Source organism: Dreissena polymorpha, chromosome 13 (genome assembly GCF_020536995.1).
Source record: "Dreissena polymorpha isolate Duluth1 chromosome 13, UMN_Dpol_1.0, whole genome shotgun sequence".
NCBI classification, from domain to species: Eukaryota; Metazoa; Mollusca; class Bivalvia; order Myida; family Dreissenidae; genus Dreissena; species Dreissena polymorpha.
This window is the reverse complement of record NC_068367.1, coordinates 44,380,478-44,405,568: the sequence shown is the minus strand read 5'-3', so window position 1 is coordinate 44,405,568 and position 25,091 is coordinate 44,380,478. Positions and strand designations below refer to the sequence as shown.

At 36.4% G+C, this 25,091-nt stretch overlaps 1 protein-coding gene across 2 annotated transcripts; it reads left to right on the top strand.

The window, feature by feature from the left end:
• LOC127856621 (uncharacterized) lies at nt 1-25,021 on the top strand. 2 transcript variants are annotated; one of them, XM_052392926.1, is made up of 3 exons: nt 6-694; nt 824-2,726; nt 24,215-25,021. In XM_052392926.1, exons 1-3 carry the CDS (start codon nt 90-92, stop codon nt 24,593-24,595), a joined length of 2,889 nt encoding a protein of 962 aa, XP_052248886.1. In that variant the 5' UTR covers nt 6-89; the 3' UTR covers nt 24,596-25,021. The 2 variants fall into 2 exon arrangements, with proteins under 2 accessions (XP_052248885.1, XP_052248886.1); XM_052392925.1 differs by having other exon boundaries at nt 1-2,726.
• Nucleotides 25,022-25,091: the final 70 nt, after the last annotated feature.

The following is a 25,091-nucleotide window of genomic DNA, read 5'->3' as shown; positions in this document are numbered from 1 at the left end:
TTGACGTCACGTTAACGAAACAAAATGGCGTTGCCCACATACGTTATGGAAGAGAGAAAACAATCGAATTTCTTTAACTATTAACAAAAATGTCTGGAAAAGAAGCAATTTGGATCGGACCGGTGTCAAAACAACGTGAGTCCAGATTTTTGCCTTTGTTTGAAAAAAATCTTGCCACAAATAATGCGCGTAGCAATATCAACCAGACTTTTAATTTTACTCAAGTCTCGCAGCCCAACAAACAGTCTGTGAGTGTGAAGAATTCGAGTAATCAAGATGAGAAAACCGGTCTGTATGCATATATTCCACCGAAACATATACTTCAAACGTTGTGTCCGGTCGACGTGCGGACTACATTCCCGCTTCATACGGCAAACATTTCGCACAATATATCGTTCGTTGCTAAAGCGCTTACAACTACAGCGGTCACCCCGAGCGGACAACGACTGCGCCTTGCACTGGACGAGAATAAATATGAAATTAAACATAAAATCATCGCGAATGGCGCTGACTCTGACGAGGAGCCGGATGAAAGGCGTCTTCATTTGCTGGAATCGGAAACCTTGAACGAGAGTCCGAGGGAATCACCGCGCTCCCCAATGCCGGTTAGAAGACTCCGTCGGCGATCCGACCACGACGACGACGATTCTGACTGGGAGTGGCCCGGCGATGCAGAGGGGAGTGATTCCGAGACCTGTTACTCAAACAACAGCACGCCACGGACTGTCGTCAAAGACACTGAGAGTTCCGGGACGTCCAACCACGATGACGACGATTCTGACTGGGAGTGGCCGGGTGATGCAGAGGGGAGTATTTCTGAGACCTGTTACTCAAACAACAGTACGCCACGGACTGTCGTCAAAGACACTGAGAGTTCCGGGACGAATACGCAGAATCAAATTCACTTCAGCGAAGTTGCGAATCAGGTTGTGGGTACAAATGAAGGACACGTTGAAATACCTGAGAAAACAGACGACGTGTTTGTTGCGGTTATTGGTAGCGCATTAAATACGGCACCTAATATTTCATCTGCTGCGGTTTCTTACAGTGTAAACGGTGAACATACAAGTGAAGTGGCGAACACAGGTGAGGTAAAGGATGTTGGAAACCCAGAAATACCTGACCAAACAAATGGTTTCTCTATTGTATCGATAGTGAGCGCACATGAAACGTCTCTCACTACTTCGTCTGCATCGGGTTATAACAACCTAATAAGTGATCATGCAAGTCAAGCAGATGACGTCATGGGTGGAACCGGAATAGTGAAAACTGTTCTGCAAAACAATTACGAAGCGTTTCATTGGAAGACAAAAAGTGGGACTTGTGATGATAGCCGTGAACTTTTTAAGCTCTCACAGCTCGATGAATGCATCGAAAGGGACAATAACACAATTTCAGATAAATTTGAGCGGAATAATTTTAACATTTCTTATAGCTCATCCAACACTTTCTCACCCAAGTACGGTATTGCAAATGACATTAAACCTGTGGATAACTCGTTACACAGTCAGCCTCAAAACGACTGTCCCAGATGCTTTCCGGTATCTCCGAGTAATAATTTCTTCTACTCATGCAATGGTTGTACGTGCGGATTTACGTGTGCTGTTTCCGGTTCTCAATGTACAATGCCATACGCTGTTAACCAGTCTTGCTGCGCCCCGAATGTGACGTCATCGCCGTTTATGCAGTCCATGGTGGTTGGAGACGACGGTCGCTTTTACTACGTGAATATTCCAGTAGGGACATGTGCATTGGCACCGCCGCAACTGTTTTCTCCATGGCTGGAATGTAGGAACAATACAGCCTTTCAGAATCCGATTTGTGAATCCTGCCCTCTTCAAAATAACTGTATTCAAAATGTCGTTCAGCCTCCGATACCTTTAATTGAACCGGACGATATGAGTGGTGATACGATATTCGACCATGTGGTGTGTACGCTTGATCAAAACGACGTGGACAAGGAACGTCCGTATTTTTCAGACAACAGAAGTTTAAAGGATAATTCGGTTCTCGTCGACTGGTCACTATGTGGTCCTGGTGAATGTTTTCAGCAACAGACGACTACGTTCACCGAATGCACGGAGAATCTTTCTCAGGAATATGTACAAACGCCGTACTGGAACGTGGATGATGATGCGCCTTTTACCCTCGGGCAAGATGACTACCAAATCGAAAACAGACCACTCGATAACTCCAATGTTACCATTGACACAAACGACGGACCACCGTATCCTGCTCTTCATATAACAGAAGATGGACTCATGACGGTAATTCTACGCGAGGGCATTTTCTTAGAAATGACACCGGACCGGGCGCTGCGACTTGTAAACCACGAGAAAAGGCTAGTCATCGCAATGAACGAAGATGGCTCCCGCGCATGCGTTACACATCCTTGCGCGCGGATCAGCCAATCAGAAACCACCGTCAATGCGGAACTATTTCGCGAGCGGAAGGTAAAAATGATGACCGAAGAAATCGTGTTTGGAAACGAAACAAATATTTATCGCATTGATTACACCTGTGTAACAGAGTTTAAGCCTGAGTCGTCGAGATCAGCGCCTAATTCGTCACCATTACCGGACGAGGCTGTTCCTGTGTTCAGAGACTTCTCTCAAGACGAATCCATTCATTTCATGGCGCAGGACTATGGCAAGGAAACTGTCATGCGGAGCCAGGGAATAGTGGAGAGAGCGTACTACCAAAACCAACAGACATACGGCTGCAAAGTGAGTGTCTTTCAAAGAGCGCAAACATAAGGGTGCATGATTTATTTTTAACAACATATACATGCTCTTAAATACATCGTAAATGTGTCATAAACGTAGTACTAAGATATCATAATATTCATTTCAACATATTACAATATCATAATACAATATTGATGTGTATGTATTAATATCTATTCCGTTTTCGTCAGTTTTCAAATTAATTTAAATATTTTATACTTATTTTAGAAACAATATCCAGCGATTATTTTTTTAACCAGATTTTGAACTAAGTTGACAATCTGGTATATCTGATTATTGTATGGTTGGCGTGCAGCGTGTAGCTTATATGACCTATTATAACTCGATTGGTCATTGTCGGCTCGGGTACTACTTAAATGTACTTAAATGTACCCCGGGTAGTCTTAATTATACCTATATGCAGGGTTGTCATTATAAACCGATTGTCGATCGAACTCATCGGTTAAAATCGCCAGAAAATCGGTTGTTTTTCCCGAATCTATAAAATTGCGATCGGAAGTTTTTATCATGCAAACCGACAATAATTGACGAGGAATAACCGTACTATAGTAGAGCGACGCCCCGTCATTCAGTCAGTCCATTAATTCCGCCTAAGAGCTACTGTTTTCAATGAATTTCTCAACGAGTGGCCAATATTGATTTTTCCAGCTGTCAATCAAATTCTTCTTGGTAAGCACGTCAACCAATCAGCGCTCAGGCAACCGAATACACGCCGACTCCACGTGAAATTGTATCAAATAGCTGTACATTTCACAGATTATTACTGACCGTATCTCAACGAATGCTGCACTGTAGAGCGTAATTAACTAGTTTTTTTAGTTAGAGAAAAGGTTTCCACATATTAAAAAATCACATTAAAAATGCTCTTCGATTTTCTACCAAAATAAAATATATTAGCGACCTCTGCGCTACGAAGTTGTTATCCAGCATCTAAATATGAAAGTCCACGCTTTCTCCGAGGAAGAATGACGTGATGTTACACACGAAGTCTCGATTTGGTATGATTTTCATCTGTACAATGAAAAACACGAGAAATAAGTCTCTGTTGCTAGAATTTTCTGAATTTTCCATGAATAATGAAATCTGAAAATGATTTCTGATAACATATTTAATAATACGAATTTGAAAATACTTCAATTACATAGTGCATTTTGTTATACAAATTGTCATAACACATAATGTAATAAGTAGGTAAATAACGTGTTTTGAGATTGCCAATCTATGCATACATATAGGACTACATGCATGAATGATCTGAAAAGTTATATCACGATCCGGAATGAAAAGTAAAAATTTAAAGAAAGGCGCGTTTTTATTCTCAGAAATTCACTTTCACTTTCGCAAACTTTTCTGAAAGGAGTTACCGTACATGTAACAGTTTAGATTGAGTGGTTGACTTGTCATAATTACTAAATATAAACGGTTCTCAATGCTCTCAAATCGCGTCACGTGATGTTCAATCGGAATTCCCCAATCCCACAATTCAATTTGTATATGCACTTGCGTTAAATGGCGGACGACATTCATCGTAAAAATTGGGCGTAATTTGGTTTTGAAAAAAAGAAATCGTAATAATACTGGATTATCGGGTAATGGATAGAATTGGAACATGCAAAGATCTATCAATATAATATGTTTTTACATTGTACAGTGTACTAAAAATGTGAAAATCTTAAAATTTTCTATTCTTTTAAGACCTCATTTTAACTTTTTATGCTCTGAGAATACAGATGTATTTTGTCCCTAAAATGTCTAGAATTCGTTTTCGGTCCGGGGGCTTCCTCCACCTGACCTCCCTCCCTACCTTGCCCTGGTCCTACAAGGGGCCTAGGCGGCCCCCTTGACCCCCGGCCGAATCGGTTACTTTTCCAAAATAATCCTTCGTTTACAATCATAATGACAACCCTGTATATGTTCCCCGGGTGCGGTAAATATACTAAAACGTATCGGGAATTCTCACGCTAAATTGGTCGTCGTCGGCTTTATTCCCCCAAACAATTATGGTCATATTTATGTAAAAATTGTGTACCATGACCTCTATATTATCGAAACTCCTACTACGAAGAGGATGTTGAGGCACTTTTTTTCGAAGTGAATTCTCTTTCGTATTCCGTAGCGACTTTTACGACACCGGATTTTGGGCGGGAATAAAGCTCGGGTACAGTCTAACTAGCCGGGTACGTGTTGGTATAAATTCCATTCCCGGGGTACATTTAAGAGCCGACAATGACCAATCGAGACCTATTATAGGTTGATAATTTGGGAAAGTTTGGTTAATGTAAAGGTAACAAAAAACACAGTTTCTATTGGGCAGGTATAAAACCCGGAACTATCCGGAAATCTTTATGGTAAAACCCGGAACCGATATAAATGGTTATAACTTCATTATTATTCGTCCGATATTAATTATAATGGTACCGTTGTAAAGAAGATCCTCTACAGATTCTAACCATATGAAAATATTTTATGGCAGGGTCGTAGTCGGCCTGTAAATCGCGGACAAAGTCGGCCTGTTTTAACGGTTTTTTTTACACACGCAAATGCCGAAAAGAAAACCCGGAACCGATATAAATGGTTATAACTTCATTATTATTCGTCCGATATTAATTATAATGGTACCGTTGTAAAGAAGATCCTCTACAGATTCTAACCATATCAAAATATTTTATGGCAGGGTCGTAGTCGGCCTGCAAATCGCGGACAAAGTCGGCCTGTTTTAACGTTTTTTTTTACACACGCAAATGCCGAGAAGAAAACCCGGAACCGATATAAATGGTTATAACTTCATTATTATTCGTCCGATATTAATTATAATGGTACCGTTGTAAAGAAGATCCTCTACAGATTCTAACCATATGAAAATATTTTATGGCAGGGTCGTAGTCGGCCTGTAAATCGCGGACAAAGTCGGCCTGTTTTAACGGTTTTTTTTACACACGCAAATGCCGAAAAGAAAACCCGGAACCGATATAAATGGTTATAACTTCATTATTATTCGTCCGATATTAATTATAATGGTACCGTTGTAAAGAAGATCCTCTACAGATTCTAACCATATGAAAATATTTTATGGCAGGGTCGTAGTCGGCCTGCAAATCGCGGACAAAGTCGGCCTGTTTTAACGTTTTTTTTTACACACGCAAATGCCGAGAAGAAAACCCGGAACCGATATAAATGGTTATAACTTCATTATTATTCGTCCGATATTAATTATAATGGTACCGTTGTAAAGAAGATCCTCTACAGATTCTAACCATATGAAAATATTTTATGGCAGGGTCGTAGTCGGCCTGTAAATCGCGGACAAAGTCGGCCTGTTTTAACGGTTTTTTTTACACACGCAAATGCCGAAAAGAAAACCCGGAACCGATATAAATGGTTATAACTTCATTATTATTCGTCCGATATTAATTATAATGGTACCGTTGTAAAGAAGATCCTCTACAGATTCTAACCATATCAAAATATTTTATGGCAGGGTCGTAGTCGGCCTGCAAATCGCGGACAAAGTCGGCCTGTTTTAACGTTTTTTTTTACACACGCAAATGCCGAGAAGAAAACCCGGAACCGATATAAATGGTTATAACTTCATTATTATTCGTCCGATATTAATTATAATGGTACCGTTGTAAAGAAGATCCTCTACAGATTCTAACCATATGAAAATATTTTATGGCAGGGTCGTAGTCGGCCTGTAAATCGCGGACAAAGTCGGCCTGTTTTAACGGTTTTTTTTACACACGCAAATGCCGAAAAGAAAACCCGGAACCGATATAAATGGTTATAACTTCATTATTATTCGTCCGATATTAATTATAATGGTACCGTTGTAAAGAAGATCCTCTACAGATTCTAACCATATGAAAATATTTTATGGCAGGGTCGTAGTCGGCCTGCAAATCGCGGACAAAGTCGGCCTGTTTTAACGTTTTTTTTTACACACGCAAATGCCGAGAAGAAAACCCGGAACCGATATAAATGGTTATAACTTCATTATTATTCGTCCGATATTAATTATAATGGTACCGTTGTAAAGAAGATCCTCTACAGATTCTAACCATATGAAAATATTTTATGGCAGGGTCGTAGTCGGCCTGTAAATCGCGGACAAAGTCGGCCTGTTTTAACGGTTTTTTTTACACACGCAAATGCCGAAAAGAAAACCCGGAACCGATATAAATGGTTATAACTTCATTATTATTCGTCCGATATTAATTATAATGGTACCGTTGTAAAGAAGATCCTCTACAGATTCTAACCATATCAAAATATTTTATGGCAGGGTCGTAGTCGGCCTGCAAATCGCGGACAAAGTCGGCCTGTTTTAACGTTTTTTTTTACACACGCAAATGCCGAGAAGAAAACCCGGAACCGATATAAATGGTTATAACTTCATTATTATTCGTCCGATATTAATTATAATGGTACCGTTGTAAAGAAGATCCTCTACAGATTCTAACCATATGAAAATATTTTATGGCAGGGTCGTAGTCGGCCTGTAAATCGCGGACAAAGTCGGCCTGTTTTAACGGTTTTTTTTACACACGCAAATGCCGAAAAGAAAACCCGGAACCGATATAAATGGTTATAACTTCATTATTATTCGTCCGATATTAATTATAATGGTACCGTTGTAAAGAAGATCCTCTACAGATTCTAACCATATGAAAATATTTTATGGCAGGGTCGTAGTCGGCCTGCAAATCGCGGACAAAGTCGGCCTGTTTTAACGTTTTTTTTTACACACGCAAATGCCGAGAAGAAAACCCGGAACCGATATAAATGGTTATAACTTCATTATTATTCGTCCGATATTAATTATAATGGTACCGTTGTAAAGAAGATCCTCTACAGATTCTAACCATATGAAAATATTTTATGGCAGGGTCGTAGTCGGCCTGTAAATCGCGGACAAAGTCGGCCTGTTTTAACGGTTTTTTTTACACACGCAAATGCCGAAAAGAAAACCCGGAACCGATATAAATGGTTATAACTTCATTATTATTCGTCCGATATTAATTATAATGGTACCGTTGTAAAGAAGATCCTCTACAGATTCTAACCATATCAAAATATTTTATGGCAGGGTCGTAGTCGGCCTGCAAATCGCGGACAAAGTCGGCCTGTTTTAACGTTTTTTTTTACACACGCAAATGCCGAGAAGAAAACCCGGAACCGATATAAATGGTTATAACTTCATTATTATTCGTCCGATATTAATTATAATGGTACCGTTGTAAAGAAGATCCTCTACAGATTCTAACCATATGAAAATATTTTATGGCAGGGTCGTAGTCGGCCTGTAAATCGCGGACAAAGTCGGCCTGTTTTAACGGTTTTTTTTACACACGCAAATGCCGAAAAGAAAACCCGGAACCGATATAAATGGTTATAACTTCATTATTATTCGTCCGATATTAATTATAATGGTACCGTTGTAAAGAAGATCCTCTACAGATTCTAACCATATGAAAATATTTTATGGCAGGGTCGTAGTCGGCCTGCAAATCGCGGACAAAGTCGGCCTGTTTTAACGTTTTTTTTTACACACGCAAATGCCGAGAAGAAAACCCGGAACCGATATAAATGGTTATAACTTCATTATTATTCGTCCGATATTAATTATAATGGTACCGTTGTAAAGAAGATCCTCTACAGATTCTAACCATATGAAAATATTTTATGGCAGGGTCGTAGTCGGCCTGTAAATCGCGGACAAAGTCGGCCTGTTTTAACGGTTTTTTTTTACACACGCAAATGCCGAAAAGAAAACCCGGAACCGATATAAATGGTTATAACTTCATTATTATTCGTCCGATATTAATTATAATGGTACCGTTGTAAAGAAGATCCTCTACAGATTCTAACCATATCAAAATATTTTATGGCAGGGTCGTAGTCGGCCTGCAAATCGCGGACAAAGTCGGCCTGTTTTAACGTTTTTTTTTACACACGCAAATGCCGAGAAGAAAACCCGGAACCGATATAAATGGTTATAACTTCATTATTATTCGTCCGATATTAATTATAATGGTACCGTTGTAAAGAAGATCCTCTACAGATTCTAACCATATGAAAATATTTTATGGCAGGGTCGTAGTCGGCCTGTAAATCGCGGACAAAGTCGGCCTGTTTTAACGGTTTTTTTTACACACGCAAATGCCGAAAAGAAAACCCGGAACCGATATAAATGGTTATAACTTCATTATTATTCGTCCGATATTAATTATAATGGTACCGTTGTAAAGAAGATCCTCTACAGATTCTAACCATATCAAAATATTTTATGGCAGGGTCGTAGTCGGCCTGCAAATCGCGGACAAAGTCGGCCTGTTTTAACGTTTTTTTTTACACACGCAAATGCCGAGAAGAAAACCCGGAACCGATATAAATGGTTATAACTTCATTATTATTCGTCCGATATTAATTATAATGGTACCGTTGTAAAGAAGATCCTCTACAGATTCTAACCATATCAAAATATTTTATGGCAGGGTCGTAGTCGGCCTGTAAATCGCGGACAAAGTCGGCCTGTTTTAACGGTTTTTTTTACACACGCAAATGCCGAGAAGAAAACCCGGAACCGATATAAATGGTTATAACTTCATTATTATTCGTCCGATATTAATTATAATGGTACCGTTGTAAAGAAGATCCTCTACAGATTCTTACCATATCAAAATATTTTATGGCAGGGTCGTAGTCGGCCTGTAAATCGCGGACAAAGTCGGCCTGTTTTAACGGTTTTTTTTACACACGCAAATGCCGTAAAGAAAACCCGGAACCGATATAAATGGTTATAACTTCATTGTTATCCGTCCGATATTAATTATAATGGTACCGTTGTAAAGAAGATCCTCTACAGATTCTAACCATATCAAAATATTTTATGGCAGGGTCGTAGTCTGCCTGTAAATCGCGGACAAAGTCGGCCTGTTTTAACGGGTTTTTTTACACACGCAAATGCCGTAAAGAAAACCCGGAACCGATATAAATGGTTATAAATGCATTATTATTCGTCCGATATTAATTATAATGGTACCGTTGTAAAGAAGATCCTCTACATTTTCTAACCATATGAAAATATTTTATGGCAGGATCGTAGTCGGCCTGTAAATCGCGGACAAAGTCGGCCTGTTTTAACGGTTTTTTTACACACGCAAATGCCGTAAAGAAAACCAGGAACCGATATAAATGGTTATAAATGCATTATTATTCGTCCGATATTAATTGTAATGGTACCGTTGTAAAGAAGTTCCTCTACAGTTTCTAATAATATATAAAATAGTTTATGGCAGGGTCAGAGTCGGCCTGTAAATCGCGGACAAAGTCGGCCTGTTTTAACGGGGGTTTTTTACACACGCAAATGCCGTAAAGAAAACCCTGAAAAGGAAAAAGGGAATTATAAAAACATTATTATTAATTCGATATTAATTATAATGGTATCGTTGCAAAGAAGAACCTCCACAGTTTCTAACCATGTTAAAATATTTTATGGCAGGGTCAGTGCCAACCTGTAAATCGCGGTCAAAATTGACCGAAAAATACCGTTTTGTTTTTGTACACAAAACAATGTCTTGAGGAAAACACGTAAAAGCTAAAAGGGGCTATAAAAGCATCCTTTTTCTAACCGACCATACATTTTTGGTACCGTTGTTATGGTTTTCTTCCACTGTTTCTAAATATGTAAAAAAAAATGTGAGAAAGCATAATATGAAATAAGGCGATGCATCAAAGCGAGCTCAATTAATCTGTAATAGAAGAAACCACGGACTCTAGATGACAATATACAATATACGCACCGTGAAGAAACTAACTCACAACTTATATACAGAAAATATTTGAATTAAATCATTAAAGGCACTTCTAGCAGAAGAACCTGGAGTTCGTAAAGACTTTTATTAAAAAGTAAGGAAATGAACTTTCAATTATTACTTTAATCAGCAATTCAACAACAAACGGGCCATATTAAAGGGTTTCATGTGACCTAATGAACTGAACTGTTAGCCCAAAAACCCCGCCCAAAACAGACTGTCATCCTATTCGTTGCCATCCTTGCAACCACAATTTACCTACGAAGGTCAGATCGGGATTCGAACCCGAAACCACCCATTAGCCATCTAAATAAGATATGATTCCGGCCTGGGTTGCTCTACCAATTAAGCTATTCTGACCTTTTGAAAAATATATGGGTAAACTGCAATTCTGTTGAATAGCATGATTAACTTGCTTAGAAAAACGTTTCCAAAGAATTACATGTACATTTCATTGAAATTGTTTTATGATTTAGAACGATATATTTGCAGTTTAAAAGGTCACACGAGGCAATGTTTGAAAAGCCCACAAAAGCTTCCGTTTGTAAAATGGTGATAATTTGCCGACCGTGTAGTTCATATAAACCCTTATTTTGCACAAATCGGGAAGAAACATTTATGGATCGAAAACCAACTGCAGATAAGAGCAACATAACAGTCCTTGTAACTAAGTAACTTTTTTGTTTTAAAATCGCACAAAAGCTGCTGTTTGTAAAATAGATAAAATCACCTTATGTCGGCACACATCTGAAGTATATATGGTTCGAATACCATCTGCGGATAAGAGCAACTAAACAGTCCGGGGCAATTGCACTTTACCGGTACGCACTATAACCCAAGCCCTTATAATTAGTGTTAAGTTGCGCAAATTTCGGAATCCATGATGGCAGCGTACCGGTAAAGTGCAATATAGCCAACATAAATAAGGAGTTAAAGCGGGACTGCACGATTTGTGTCAAATATGTTAATCAGCAATTAAACAACAAACAGGCCATATTAAACGGTTTCATGTGACTAGACGAACTGATGAACTGAACGGTTAGCCCAAAACCCCGCCGAAAACAAATTGTCACACTATCCGTTTCCAGCCTTGCAACCACAAGTTTACCTACGAAGTTCAGATCGGGATTCGAACCCGAACCCACCCATGAGCCATCTAATGATACCGGCCTGGGTTGCTCTACCAATTAAGCTATCTGACCTTTTGAAAAATATGTAGGTAAACTGCAATTCTGTATAATAGCATGAATGACTTGCTCAGCAAAAGTTTACAGTTATTCGCACATCCCTGCTCATAGCAAAACACAATTGACTAACATAAAATCTTTTTCCGTAAATTTATAAATCTTTAATCGAAACATCTTCATTCATTTTCATAAGATAATGTTTTATTAATTTTGCATTGCCTTGTGGCTTTACATTTAAATTAGGAGATTTGTGACGTATATCGTGTGTGGTCATTTCAGTGACGAAAAAAACTAGTTTAACCTCAAAATATTTAACATACAGTCCACACAGGCTAAACAGGGTCGACACTCTTCGCTGTTATGACATTTTTCGTTTAAATGAAGTCTCTTCTTAGCAAAGATACCATTAAGGCGGAAAGTGTCGTCCCTCATAAGCCTGTGCGAACGGCACAGGCTAATCTGGGACGACACTGTACGCACATGCATTATGCCCAGTTTTCTCAGAATACGACACATAGTTTAAACGCATTTTCGATAGAATTAGCGACGACATATGAACGTGGTTTGTTTTTAACAGTTAATTATTTATTCAAAGCATCATCAAATGCAAAACGTATTTAGGATTGTTTGTTTGTCATGCATTATTGTAAACTTCGATAAGATTAAAAAAAAGAGCATACATGTGTATGTGGTTAAAAAAAATTAAGATAAATTGAAAGAGAGCATAATGTGGATGTGCATTTCGTTTGACTCTCTGGATTTTAATGACAAGTCGGACGTGGCATTTTAGTTAACAGTAAAATATTTGTTAAAAATTCGAACGAGCCCAAAACGCATTTTGGATCTTGTGTTTGTCATGCATACTAGAAAACTTCCATAGGCATAAAATAACTCGCTTCTACGTGATCGCGGGTTTGTAAAAAAAAATGGTCAGAATGGTTAGCGTTCGAAACAAACGTTATCAATAATGGTGTGGTTTAAATTAAATTTCGAAAAAGTGACGGCAGTACAAAAATGGTTGTGCATATCATTGTAAATATACCTTTAGACTTTTTTTCATTGTATATTCGGAGTCCAATGCAATCAATGACGATTTGTCCAGTATACTTATTGAATTATCTGTCTATTTGTAAATCCAGTATGAAATTTATCAAACCCATTTTGATACTTAAAATACTTTCAAATATATATGCATTTAAATACAAGCAAAGTTCGGATTTCAATACACATATCTATACTTAGATTCTCAAAACCATACCCATATCAGTAATTTTAGTCGAAAAACTCACCCCGTATTTTCGGCACATCCCTATATACCCGTATATAGGAAGTTATCCCCCCCCCCCTTTTTCCGGGGCTGGATGTCGAAGGCATAAATTGCATTTTATTGGACGAGATAGATTAATTTGTTATAATGGAAATGACACCATAAAAGTAACTGTACTGGAGGATATCATTACATTATATCTAAATAGATATCATATTTATAAACATTAAGATATAATTGTTGTACCATAATCACATACCTTTATCTCAGTGCTTGTTCATCTCAAATTACCATGTGCAGTATGGACACAACCATTTTTCATCTTGGTTTGTCATTGTGTACCCAACACATCTTTTGTGAAACCATCTATTCATTTTGCATCTTTTATTGTCACATTCCACCATATCGCCAACTATATCAGGCAACTTACAAGCGCAAAAAATCTTAATAGAACAACTTTTTGCTACTTTACACGGCATTTTTGGCATTTTTTCTATTTTTGGAAATGTTGTAAACTGTTGTTTAGTAATACATTCTAATAAATGTGCTCTCATTCTTGGTATATCATATCTGATAATTGAAAAATCTACATCATAATTGTTGTGTAACACCTCAGTAAGATTGGCAATAGCAAAAACACCACAATCTGTGTAATTAGGTTGACGTTGTACGTCGGGTATTTGTACTTGTACACTGCGCTCTCCATTTTCATAGATTTGAGCGATTTGAATTGAAATACTACTGTTTAGAGTTCTTGGAGATTTTAAACTGTCCACCACAATAACATGTCGATCTTTCTGTGATTGGTATGATAATACCCAGTGATTACTGGCGTTGTAATGTATTTGGGCGGACGGGGGATTTTGTTTCGTTAAACGTTTATTTATATCCCAGGTACCTAAATCATGATTAAAGTACGGAGCAAGAAGTGTGTTCTGCATCCCACTGTCAAGCGCGAATTGTTCTTTTAGCATTTGCTGACATTTGTTTATTATTGGGTCGTTCAGCCACCCGGATGGATTTTTAACTAGCTCTAAATCTATTGTAGATATATTTGCAATTTCTACATTATCGTCTTCCGCGTCATCAATGATCATTTGATTAAAACACGTCTGTTCACTGGTAAATGAGACGTTTAAAACGATTTTACTACTAGCGAAAGGCAAGTCAGTCTTTCGTTGATTTTTTTGTTCTAAAAAGTGCTTTCTGCAATGCGTGCTTATACTTTTGTAAGATACGCTAAAGAGAAGTACAATTCCTTTTACCAAAATATGAATCATTTTCTGCACACGTGAAATGCAAATTATTTCATTGCGAATGAGATGCTAATAGACTGATGTAATGACAGCGATGAATTTAAAGAATCTGTTTGTCTTACATGTACACTATACATGAAAGGAAGGTATCATTACTCTCGTTTATTTTATATATATTATTATGAAAAATTATTTCGTTAAAGGCATAGTCAAACGGAAAAACTTTTCATGGTTATTATAATATATCATTCCTTCACTAAAATGAATGATATATCTTTGGATAGTTGTCAATTTTGTGGTTTAAATTTGAAATGTCATAATATGTAACGTCTCTTACAGAGTATATTATATATACGATTTTGTAGTGACTGTCATGTTTTATACATAGCACACACAATGCACCCATATCCGATTTTTCGTCATTTAAAGTCAAAAGTTTCAATTGGTTGCATCAAAATATCACTCACTACAAGTTGGTTTTTAACTACTTCAAAAAATGAAAATGCCCCTTTAATTGACTATAGAGGATTTGACACCATTGAGTTAATGCTGTTAGTACAGATGACATAATAGTTTCAGATTTTAATTCGCACCGTTCGCTTAACTCAACGTTCAATGGCACGCGAACTTATTATTGTAACTAATGCAAGCTAAAAATAATATGTGAATATTTTCTAAAAAAACCACTATCCTGCGAAAATGGATCTTATTTAATTGTGGTTCCCTCTTATGTTGTCCGTCGACTTTAAGAATAATGTGTCAGTAATAAAAGTATTGTACATACTCACATGCTTTGTAATAAATGCAAGATGCAAATGTGTCCAATTCATCTTTTTCAGTGCGCTTAATGTAGCTTCTTTAATATCCAACTTAATTAGCGCCGTCTTTATTAAGGCTATGTCTATTTTAAGAACAGATTACGGGGCGCCTAGATTACAGTGAAGTTTATACTAATGTGCAACAATGATGTGGGTCCACTCTCGTTGTTTATTTTATATGTACATAACAATTTGGCAATAAATGACATCAGTTATTTTCAGTAAATCCAATTTGTTCATAACAGTAGCCAGGTGCCTGAGATAGAGCTGATAAATAGGGATAACCACAGCAGGTGGCTAATACACAGTGTAGACTTCCCCTGTTTTATTATTGGAATTGTTTTTTATCTGATTGGCATTTATGAAGTGTATTAATTCGGGTCTGTTGGCGATCATTTTATGTGCAAAACTGTGTTTCTTACTGACTTTCAATCGTTATGCTTTTAAACACAATTTCATGAAACCATTTAATTAAATACATTGGCGCGTTGGAACATGAATTATAAATCAAGCTGAGTGGTATCAGTTTTTAAATCGCATAACTCGCTTAAATCAACGTTCAATATCACGCACGCTTAACAAAATTATAAAAACATCACGTGATTCATTATATTGGTTTAAAAAAGTATGTACACATATGATATGTATTGTTATATTTTGTTTTTGTTTTTAATCAACAAGAAAAAATAAAACATTGTCATATATATAGCGCTTTACCTTTGCAAAATTCTACATTACATAAAGAAGTATCGTATTTGTTAAAGTGAACATGCTTGACATATTTATAATGCATTATTACAAGTAATATAGTGCACACGGAATTTGACCTTTAACTTTATGCAATCCACATTTTTAAGCGTCGTATTGTAACAGTAGCAGACAACAGGCATCAGGTTAATAAGAATAACTGATGTATTTATAGAACGTGAATAAAATCACCAAGTAACATGTTTTGAAATTACAAATAATAGTATAACATTATTCATCTATCAATGGTCATTAAAAGCTATGTTTAAAAGCAAATAATATCAAAATGTTTGCCGAAATAAACAATTGTGCTGTGTTTGTGTCACGCTCTATTGGTATTTAAGTCGGTCCATACAATCACCGAAAAGCACCGAAAGGCACTCAATTTCTCTCTATATATATGCAATATATCGTTTCTAGCGTGTGTTAACGGGTTTAATTAGTTATTAATGGTTATATGAATGTATGTCTATACTACATTTTGCCCAAAATTGGATTAATATCGGCAATATACCGACCGAATAGCAATTCATGTGAAGACCGAAAAGCAATCAATTTCTTGTATATAAATGAAAAATTGCGTTTCTATTGTGTGTAACGGATTAAATGAGTTATAAATGGTTATATTTTATGCATACTTATACTACCTTTTGTTTATTATGATGTATTAATGCCCAAAATTGGATAAATATCGGCAATATACCGCCCGAAAAGCACTTCATGTGACGACCGAAAAGCAATCAATTTCTCGCTATATATATGAAAACTTGCGTTTCTATTGTGTGTAAACGGACTAAATTAGTTATAAATGGTTATATTTCATGCATATTTATACTACCTTGTGTTTATTATGATGTATTAATGCCCAAAATTGGATAAATATCGGCAATATACCGACCGAAAAGCACTTCATGTGAAGACCGAAAAGCACTCGATTTCTCGCAATATATATGCAAAAATGCGTTTCTATTGTGTGTTAATGGACTAAATTAGATAAAAATGGTTATATTTCATGCATATTTATACTACCTTGTGTTTATTATGATGTATTAATGCCCCATATTGGATAAATATCGGCAATATACCGACCGAAAAGCACTTCATGTGAAGACCGAAAAGCACTCCCGCGACAGCACAGAATCACCGAAAAGCACTCAATTTCTTCATATTTACATGAAAGTAAGCCATAAGTGCCGTTTATAATGGATTGAAAACATGTACGTATTAATTAAGTCATTAATCACTTCGTTAAATATTGATTTAAGTGTAAAGATCACGCACAATAGTATTTTTATTTGCAACCGAAAAGCACTATCGCGCCAGCATAGAATCACCGAAAAGCACTCAATTATTCTATATATACATGAAAGTAAACTATAAGGGCCGATTTTAATGGAGTGAAAAAATGTACATATTTATTTAGTCAATAATGACTTCGTTAAATGTTGATTTAAGTATAAAAATAAAAAAGGCAGTTCTTCTTTTCATTTGCATCAAATTAAAGGTTAAAGACCGAATGTTTAAAAAAAAACTGCTATTTTATGAATATATATCAAGCACGTACACTTAACCAAAAAATACGATATTTCTTTATTTAATGTAGAATTTTGAAAAAGTAAAGCGCTTTATACATAACAATGCTTCTTTCTGGTACTTCTTGAGTAAATAAACAACAATGTACAGCATATTATATTTGTACATAATTTATAAAAAGAACTATGCGCGTCCCATTGAACGTTGAGTTAAGCGAGAGTTGAGAATTAAATTACACATTCATTGTTTCATTATTTCTTTTTTAAATTGAAATGATTAAAAAATTAAGTCAGAAAACCAGCTTTTCTGCATTAAATGACCTTTAACAAAACGCCATCAGACCCGAATGAATACACGTCATTTATTCCAAGCAGGTAAATAACAAATACTATAATAAAACAGGGGAAGTCTACACTGTGTATAAGCAACCTGCTGTGGGTATCGTATCAGCTCAATACACAGGAACATGGTCATAATGGCTACTGTACTGGAAAAATTGGATTTACAGTCAAAATAACCAATTTCGTTTAAGTCTACACTGTGTATTAGCAACTTGCTGTGGTGATCTTATCAGCTCAATACACAGGAACATGGCTACTGTACGGAAAAAAATGGATTTACAGCCAAAATAACTGATTTCATTTATTGCTGAAGTGGTGTGTATTTAAATTAACAACGAGCATTGATCCACCTCACCGTTGCACATTATATTAAATTAATTAATTTAATGAACTAATTAAAGGCGGCGCTAATAAAGTGTGAAGGTGGAAATTAAGAAATAAGATATATTTTCGCATGACACTGAATACACACGATACATGGATAAAATATAAATAAGACACATTTGAATCTTTCATTTCTCCAACAAAATAGCACGTAGTCACATATATAAGATAGCTTAAAGACCAGAAAACAATATAAGTTAGACACATTTGCATCTTACATATCTTAAAAAAAAACAACATGTGAATCTAAAGCAATACATTTATTACTGACACTACCTATTCTATATGTTGGCGGACAGCATAAGTTCAAAGAAGGAACCACAATTAAATAAGATCCATTTTCGAATGATAATGATTGTATAGCAAGAAGTCATATATTAATTCTAGCTAAACTTGCATTAGTTAAAATAATTGTGTTCATTAAGTTCACATCAATCTGTTCTGTAAAAAGAGATAGAACAGATTAAAGACGGCGCTAATAAAGTGTGAAAGTGCGCGTGCCTTTGAACGTTGAGTTAAGCGAGAGGTGCGAATGAAATTACACATAATTAAAAACTGATACTATTGTGTCACCTTGCATTGTGCTAACATCAATAACTCAAAAGTGTCTCGATGCTCGCGCAATAAATGGTTTTAATGGAACCATTAAAATCGCTATTATTAATACAAAGCACATTAACTAAAATTCATGCTGCAATTTCTATTTAAGAGTTTCACGTCAATTAGAAAAACTTAAAACATTTACATCAATTTACGTATAAGATGATAAACAGCATGAAGTGCTTTTCGGTTGGTACATTGCCGATATATTTATAACTTGCTACCAGTTGATTATAACTATATATTTTATTTGATATTTTACATGACTGTCTTAGTCCTCTAAGCCGAAATGATCCGTAAACTAAAAAAGTTTCTTTGTGTCGTATTACTTAAACTAAATTTTGATTCACATCGTGCATCGAATCATTTCTGTCGGTCATGTCGGTTGATATTCATTATTTTTCTGGGATTGTTTTAGTATGATGCTGCTGCCTTTGCAAATATAACAGAATAGTTTATTTTTGACTTAAGCATGTGAAGCTCATCGTTATTAACATACATATAAATAACAGCATGCGTTGAAGTACACACAAAAACACACATAATTTTAAAGAATAAATAATCTAAATAAACACGAAATATATTTCGTGAACATATTTCGTGAGAATGGTACATGGATGGGTTTAATACACAGTGGTCACACAATGTTATGCATATAGGTTTACAAAAATATAGATACAGTTACATATTTCTGACCTTATTTTTTTTGTGAAAAATGTACTTCTATTTAACACTACATATATATGACATTTTCTCTTATTTTAAAGCATGTTAAACAATACATGGCTAGCTTTCTTAATACAGTTTTGTTTGTGCTATTAAGTAGTTTAATAAACATGAACATATTCGGTCGGATTCTATAATATTTCGGAATTAATGCATTCCTAACATCATTATAATAAGGACATTTAAGAACAAAGTGAAATTCAACCTCGATGTCATTTAGGTTACATAATATACATTTGCGTTGATCTCTGTCAATAAGTGTATATTCAGTTATTATCCTTTATAAAAGTGCGGCTCGTGTGAATTTGTGAATAGCAGAAGCATTTGTCTGCTTAATTAAGATCCGTGTTAGTGTTCGTGTGTCGTATGAATAGATATCGTTGCAGGAAATTACAATGATCCGTAAATTTAAGATCTGTACAGTATTGACGAAATCAGAATGAAGTATCTGGCTTATTTGGTATTTTTCCACACATGTTTTTCTTAACTTTTATTTAATTTAAATCCGTTTATAGGAACTCTATATATATATATAGCGAGAAATTGAGTGCTTTTCGGTCTTCACAGGAAAAGCATTTCGGTCGGTATATTGCCGATATTTATCCAATTTTGTAGTATAGACATACAATCATATAACCATTAATTAACTAATTAAACCCGTTAACACACACTAGAAACGATATATTGCATATATATAGCGAGAAATTGAGTGTATTTTCGGTGCTTTTCGGTGCTATTCGATGCTTTTCGGTACTTTGCGGTGATTGTATGCACCCGTAAATAACTATGTATAGACATCGTGAACAATACATAGTGAGCAATCTACCCATATATACAATATATAATCATATCATAATATATATATGTACTGTGCACGGTACTTACCGAAAAGAAAGGCGCAACTTCAAAAACGTCCCTCTCGTACAAAAACTGGAGCGTTTTATATCCAGAATACGAGAACACTGTGTACGATCCCTTACACAAATAATCAGACAAGTACTTTGTCTGGCTATGTCCCACTACTAAAGGCATTGTTAGTAAATAAAATCAAACACAACAATTCGAGCACAAGGTCAATTAACACACTTTATATCAACACCGATTCATAAAATGTTTATATGATTTATATCGTGATCAAAGCTAGACTTGTATTGCAGTTATGATTTTTTTCTTAACAAAAAACTTCTTATTTAAGTATTCGGATCGGAACGGTTTGACAACAAGCTGTATATCTACCCAAGACCCAAATCTTCGATTGACAGTAAGTAAGAACAACATGCCAAGAGCAGATATACAAGGGTGGCACTAACCTGTGATCGCGACCATTGTATCCTTAATTGGCAGTTGTTGTTACTGTGTCCCCGGAAAATTTCAGGGTATTGCATGAACCATGTCACGAAATTGACATTTAACTGGTAATATCAATGTCAAAAGTAGCAGTAACAGACATAGTTACCGTGACTTAGTGGTCTAAGGTGCCCATCTACCTACCTAGGGGTTGTGGATTGATATGGCATCTTTTCATATTGGTATTAACACGGCCGTAGGAATAGGTCCATTGTTTACATTACAATGGTATCAAATAATGTATGGTCGGTTGGGAAAGTGATGATTTTATCACCTTTTCCGGGTAGTCCTATAGGCATTTGCGCGTGTAAAAAACGTTAAAATAGGCCGACTTTGACCGCGATTTACAGGCTGAATCTGAACCTGCCTTAAAATATTTTTAGATGGTTAGAAACTGTGGAGGTTCTCCTGTACTACAATACCATTATAATTAATATCGAGTCAATAATACTGTTTTATAACCCCGTTTACCTTTTCCGGGTTTTCCTTAAGGCATTTCCGTGTGTAAAAAAACCCGTTAAAACAGGCTGACTTTGACCGGGATTTACAGGCGGACTCTGACCCTGCCATAATTTATTTTGACATGGTTAATAAGTGTGGAGTATCTTCTTTACAACGGTACCATTATAATTAATATCGGACGAATAATAATGCATTTATAACCATTTATATCGGTTCCTGGTTTTCTTTACGGCATTAGCGTGTGTAAAAAAAAACCGTTAAAACAGGCCGACTTTGTCCGCGATTTACAGGCCGACTACGATCCTGCCATAAAATATTTTCATATGGTTAGAAAATGTAGAGAATCTTCTTTACAACGGTACCATTATAATTAATATCGGACGAATAATAATGCATTTATAACCATTTATATCGGTTCCGGGTTTTCTTTTCGGCATTTGCGTGTGTAAAAAAAACCGTTAAAACAGGCCAACTTTGTCCGCGATTTACAGGCCGACTACGACCCTGCCATAAAATATTTTGATATGGTTAGAATCTGTAGAGGATCTTCTTTACAACGGTACCATTATAATTAATATCGGACGAATAATAATGAAGTTATAACCATTTATATCGGTTCCGGGTTTTCTTTTCGGCATTTGCGTGTGTAAAAAAAAACGTTAAAACAGGCCGACTTTGTCCGCGATTTACAGGCCGACTACGACCCTGCCATAAAATATTTTGATATGGTTAGAATCTGTAGAGGATCTTCTTTACAACGGTACCATTATAATTAATATCGGACGAATAATAATGAAGTTATAACCATTTATATCGGTTCCGGGTTTTCTTCTCGGCATTAGCGTGTGTAAAAAAAAACGTTAAAACAGGCCGACTTTGTCCGCGATTTACAGGCCGACTACGACCCTGCCATAAAATATTTTGATATGGTTAGAATCTGTAGAGGATCTTCTTTACAACGGTACCATTATAATTAATATCGGACGAATAATAATGCATTTATAACCATTTATATCGGTTCCGGGTTTTCTTCTCGGCATTTGCGTGTGTAAAAAAAAACGTTAAAACAGGCCGACTTTGTCCGCAATTTACAGGCCGACTACGACCCTGCCATAAAATATGTTGATATGGTTAGAATCTGTAGAGGATCTTCTTTACAACGGTACCATTATAATTAATATCGGACGAATAATAATGCATTTATAACCATTTATATCGGTTCCGGGTTTTCTTCTCGGCATTTGCGTGTGTAAAAAAAAAACGTTAAAACAGGCCGACTTTGTCCGCGATTTACAGGCCGACTACGACCCTGCCATAAAATATTTTGATATGGTTAGAATCTGTAGAGGATCTTCTTTACAACGGTACCATTATAATTAATATCGGACGAATAATAATGCATTTATAACCATTTATATCGGTTCCGGGTTTTCTTCTCGGCATTAGCGTGTGTAAAAAAAAACGTTAAAACAGGCCGACTTTGTCCGCGATTTACAGGCCGACTACGACCCTGCCATAAAATATTTTGATATGGTTAGAATCTGTAGAGGATCTTCTTTACAACGGTACCATTATAATTAATATCGGACGAATAATAATGCATTTATAACCATTTATATCGGTTCCGGGTTTTTCTTCTCGGCATTTGCGTGTGTAAAAAAAAACGTTAAAACAGGCCGACTTTGTCCGCGATTTACAGGCCGACTACGACCCTGCCATAAAATATTTTGATATGGTTAGAATCTGTAGAGGATCTTCTTTACAACGGTACCATTATAATTAATATCGGACGAATAATAATGAAGTTATAACCATTTATATCGGTTCCGGGTTTTCTTCTCGGCATTTGCGTGTGTAAAAAAAACCGTTAAAACAGGCCGACTTTGTCCGCGATTTACAGGCCGACTACGACCCTGCCATAAAATATTTTGATATGGTTAGAATCTGTAGAGGATCTTCTTTACAACGGTACCATTATAATTAATATCGGACGAATAATAATGAAGTTATAACCATTTATATCGGTTCCGGGTTTTCTTTTCGGCATTTGCGTGTGTAAAAAAAAACGTTAAAACAGGCCAACTTTGTCCGCGATTTACAGGCCGACTACGACCCTGCCATAAAATATTTTGATATGGTTAGAATCTGTAGAGGATCTTCTTTACAACGGTACCATTATAATTAATATCGGACGAATAATAATGAAGTTATAACCATTTATATCGGTTCCGGGTTTTCTTTTCGGCATTTGCGTGTGTAAAAAAAAACGTTAAAACAGGCCGACTTTGTCCGCGATTTACTGGCCGACTACGACCCTGCCATAAAATATTTTGATATGGTTAGAATCTGTAGAGGATCTTCTTTACAACGGTACCATTATAATTAATATCGGACGAATAATAATGAAGTTATAACCATTTATATCGGTTCCGGGTTTTCTTCTCGGCATTTGCGTGTGTAAAAAAAAACGTTAAAACAGGCCGACTTTGTCCGCGATTTACAGGCCGACTACGACCCTGCCATAAAATATTTTGATATGGTTAGAATCTGTAGAGGATCTTCTTTACAACGGTACCATTATAATTAATATCGGACGAATAATAATGAAGTTATATCCATTTATATCGGTTCCGGGTTTTCTTTTCGGCATTTGCGTGTGTAAAAAAAAACGTTAAAACAGGCCGACTTTGTCCGCGATTTACAGGCCGACTACGACCCTGCCATAAAATATTTTGATATGGTTAGAATCTGTAGAGGATCTTCTTTACAACGGTACCATTATAATTAATATCGGACGAATAATAATGAAGTTATAACCATTTATATCGGTTCCGGGTTTTACCATAAAGATTTCCGGATAGTTCCGGGTTTTATACCTCGCCTTTCTATTCAATATCTTGAGTTTGAGTGGGTGTTTTTGCTGTTGGGATTTAACAATTATTAAATAAGGTAAAACAATAAACTTATCGATTGTTTCTGTTCAAGGTTATTATAAACGGTGTCAAGGTCGTCCAGACGGACTCGGCCGAGGTAACGGTCTACTGCGGACCAATAAAATTTATGCGGATGCATCCGGCAAAGTCCGTTGTGCGTCTGAAAACCCAGTTTGTTGAGATCGACATCGAGGCTAACTGGCGCGTGAAGGTCACGCGAGGATCGCACGCGCTGAGCGTTAGTAACCAGGGGTTGGTCGTTTCCAACGGGAAGATAAAAGCGTCTATAGACAACAGGAACCGGTTCCAGGCGTTTTCTGTTCCGGAACATCGGGCGTTGATGCTGGGTCAACCTGAACGGGAAAAAGGGGCCCGGAAACAGCTCGATAGCGAAAGTCGTCGTAATAAAGAAATATCTGGTGAAACGGACTAATTTAAGGGAACGAAACTGTGTATATATATGTACTTGAGACAAAACAAAACAATGAAAAACAGGAGTGAATGCCATCTTTTCGCCACATTTTCTGATAAATGCGTGTTAAATAATTTCATGTTAACTGTTCAGTTTAATGTACCCTGGTATTAAGTTGTTTTATTACCGGTAGATGTATTAATGATGTTGTTCATAATGCCTTAAGTGAAAAACTAAATTGGAGAAGCTTTCCCAATAGTTTTTAAGTGTGATTATACCACAGCCCGATAACTCTCATTAATTCCACTCACGTCTAAAATATTGATGTCCCTTATGTTTAATCATTCGTATGTCAGGCCGCCTTGGAACATCTTTGTAGGACTATTGTATGTTATATATTTTATTATAAATTTGTCTTGGTCTAAGTGATTAAAACTTGTTGTATGATATATTTCTAGTGTTGGACTAATAGGTGGTAGTAGTTGTGGAGGGGGACTTGTCCGCGCGCCTAACATCG